At 53.1% G+C, this 2,958-nt stretch overlaps 1 protein-coding gene across 1 annotated transcript; it reads left to right on the top strand.

The window, feature by feature from the left end:
- Positions 1-1,073: 1,073 nt before the first annotated feature.
- CUNH16orf91 (chromosome unknown C16orf91 homolog) lies at positions 1,074-2,424 on the top strand. The gene is made up of 2 exons (XM_036310491.1): positions 1,074-1,141; positions 1,217-2,424. The coding sequence occupies exons 1-2, from the start codon at positions 1,110-1,112 to the stop codon at positions 1,590-1,592; spliced, it is 408 nt and encodes a 135-aa protein (XP_036166384.1). The 5' UTR covers positions 1,074-1,109; the 3' UTR covers positions 1,593-2,424.
- Positions 2,425-2,958: the final 534 nt, after the last annotated feature.

The raw sequence follows: 2,958 nt of genomic DNA on the forward strand, positions 1-2,958 counted from the left end.
CTCCAGAGGCAAAGAGGCTGAGCTAGGGAGGCAGCACATTACAGTCCACAAGGTGGCCTCCTGACCTGATTTTTGTCACTAAGTTACCCCCATCATCCGCCCCCCACCCCCACCCCCACCCCCACACACACACATCCCCACAGAGTCTGTGATGATGCCTGTACCTCCCTCCCTATGTGGTCTTCAGACAGGATGGCTCAGACAGAGCCAGGGCCAGTTTGCCTTGAGGGTAGAATACTCCAGCAACTTTCCCAAGAAGCCAACTGGGGTACCAGGTAGAGCAGAAACCCTGGGATCCCCGCAGGACACCCTCTCAGCCTGACTCCAGGTGAACCGGAGCACACTGCAGCCTCAAAGGATTAGTGCTATCTCGTGCAACGTGATTCCGTTGGGCTGGAGGAGGATGTGTCCAAGTGCAAGATAGATGGCTTCTATGATTCTAGGTGTGCCCTGCTGCGTAGGGTTAGGGAATCCTGGCCTTGCGCGGTAAAGCTTGTCTTGCAGAGCGGTTTGGCCAGCCCTGGGACCTGAGCAGCTTTGGGTGCAGATGCCTGCGGTCCCAGGGCGCAGGGGTGCTCACTGCCAGGGGGGAACCCACGGGCAGGCTATGTGCTCACGGAACTCGATCCTAGTGGGGAACACTAATCGAGGGAACAAGATGACTCCTGTGACTCAAAGTCCCACGAGGAGAGCCAACTGGGGCGTCGCAAGGCAGCCAGGAAGCGTCCAGGGACTACGCCAGCACAGCGCGAGGGGTGCAGGCTCAGGGCGCCAATCTGGGGCGGTTCTGCCCGCTAGGGAACCCGTTTGTCGGAATAAGACGCCAGTACCCCGCTCCGCCGGCTGGCCTCAATCCCTGCACCGCAGGTTAGGAACCCGCAGGCTACCACCTCTTCGGGCCGGTAGAAAACTACATTTCCCATCATTCCCTCGCGGCTCCTCGAGCCGACCTGCGACGGAAGTGGCCGCCGAGAGACTTTGCGTCAGTTCCGTTGCGCGAGTGGTCCCACGTTCTGTAGTCGTGAGTGGAGACCTGGAACTGCGTCTGGTTTCCGGTTTCGCGCGACGGAACTGACGTGCGCGGCGCGCGACGCAGAGCCGAGGTCGTGATGAGCTGTGTGCTGTGTGCGCCGGCGGCTGGGTGAGCTCTGTTCGATCTCGGCGGGGCGGAGGACGGGCGCAGCGTGCGGCAAGCTCACTGCTCTTTTTTTTCCAGGGCTGCCCGGGCGCTGAGGCTCGTGCGCTGGGCTTCCCGAAGCCTGCATCCGCCGCCCGGTGGCCGGGATCAGGCCCAGTCCGCAGCCAAGGGCGAGGAAGAGGACGATCCTGACCGCCCCATTCCGTTTTCCACCAGCAAAGCCAGCCCGTCCCGTTGGACGGTGGAGCACTCCCTGGGAAAGGAGCAGCAGCGACCCTGGTGGAGGGTCTTGCCCATAAGCCTGTCCCTCATGATTCTGCTCATTTGGTGCGTCGTCAGGGACGAGACCAGCACGGACCGCTGGTTGAAACAGGTATTGGAGGAAGAGGAGCCGGAGCTCAGCGATCCCTCCGAGGAGCCTGGCACTCCCGCTGCCTATGGAGAGAGAACTTAAAGAGGCGCCCGCGGGGGCAGACAGCGAGGGACCAGGCAGCGGCCCTTAGGTCTGACGTCGCGTTTGATAGTTTCTGTCTGGTTCTGTGCGTCCCCAGGCTGAAGGGTTGGATGGCGCGCCTGGCCACACTGACCCTCGGGGGAGGAGAGAGCAGAATGTCAGCAGACGGGACCCAGTTCTTGGCCTGATACTTTGATGCCCAACGAATATGCACAAAAGACTTTTTTTAGATCCATATGAAAGGTTTTGGATTTGTGATTTTGTTCAACATTATGTTTCCAAAGCAAGTCTGGTGACACTTGTAATCCAGTGTAATCTAGTTTGCTTTTGAGACAGAATAACTCAGACGAGTTAAGCTTTTTATTTTACAATGTATTGTGGTATGTATAAATTGATGTTAGTTTTACAAACTAACACATTGATAAATATTAATTAGCTAATGTGGAATTAAGCTAGCCCCCCCTTTTGCATCTCATTAAACAAAGGGAGTCTTTTAGTCCTTTTTCAATTCCTTCTTTTTAAATTGATTTTAGAGAGAAGAAGGGAGAGAGAGAGAAGTCAATGATGAGAGAGAGAATCATGGATGGCTGCCCCGTGCACGCCCCCTACTGGGGATTGAGCCGTAAACTGGCATGTGCCTTGACCTCAGTCCTGGTGACCTCTTTGCTCCTGGGTTACTCAACGCTGAGCCACACTGGCAGGGCTCCTTTGTGGGTTTTTCTTCTTCTTCTTCTTCCTTCTTCTTTCTTCCTTCTTCCTTCTTCTTCTTTTTTATCAAGGCAACAACTTTCTGAATAAAATAAAACCGATGAATTTTTCTTTTGACAAATTACAATATTTGAGGTACCTAAATTATGTTTTTCAAGTACTACTTAGGAATCCTGCTTAATTCTGAAATACAAGATGCATAAAAGGAAGATCTTATTTACGGAAACTTCTAGTGAAAGGTTTCACCGTGGCATGTACTAGTATATGCTGCTGAAGTTAATTGGAGGTTTCCTTCACGAGGAAGTTTAAAGGCTGTATGAGTATATGGGTTTCTCACAAGGCCTTTGCTGAAGTTCTCTAAGTGCCTGGCACACCTTGGTAAATTATGCTTGTCAGGGAGGTGGGACTCATACAAGTATGTGCTTTTTTCTTTCATTGTAATCCTCACCTGAGGATATGTTTATTGATTTTAGAGAGAGGAAGGGGGAGAGAGAGAGAAGCATTAACCAGTTGCCTCTTGTATGCACCCTGACTGGGGATCGAACCCATAACCCCAGTTATGTGCCTTGACCAGGAATTGAGCCCTCGACCTTTTGGTTTATAGGACGGCACTCCAACCAACTGAACCACACCGGCGAGGGCAGTAGGTGCATGTTTT

The sequence above is a fragment of the Myotis myotis genome, unplaced genomic scaffold (genome assembly GCF_014108235.1).
Source record: "Myotis myotis isolate mMyoMyo1 unplaced genomic scaffold, mMyoMyo1.p scaffold_m19_p_5, whole genome shotgun sequence".
In the NCBI taxonomy this organism is placed as follows: Eukaryota; Metazoa; Chordata; class Mammalia; order Chiroptera; family Vespertilionidae; genus Myotis; species Myotis myotis.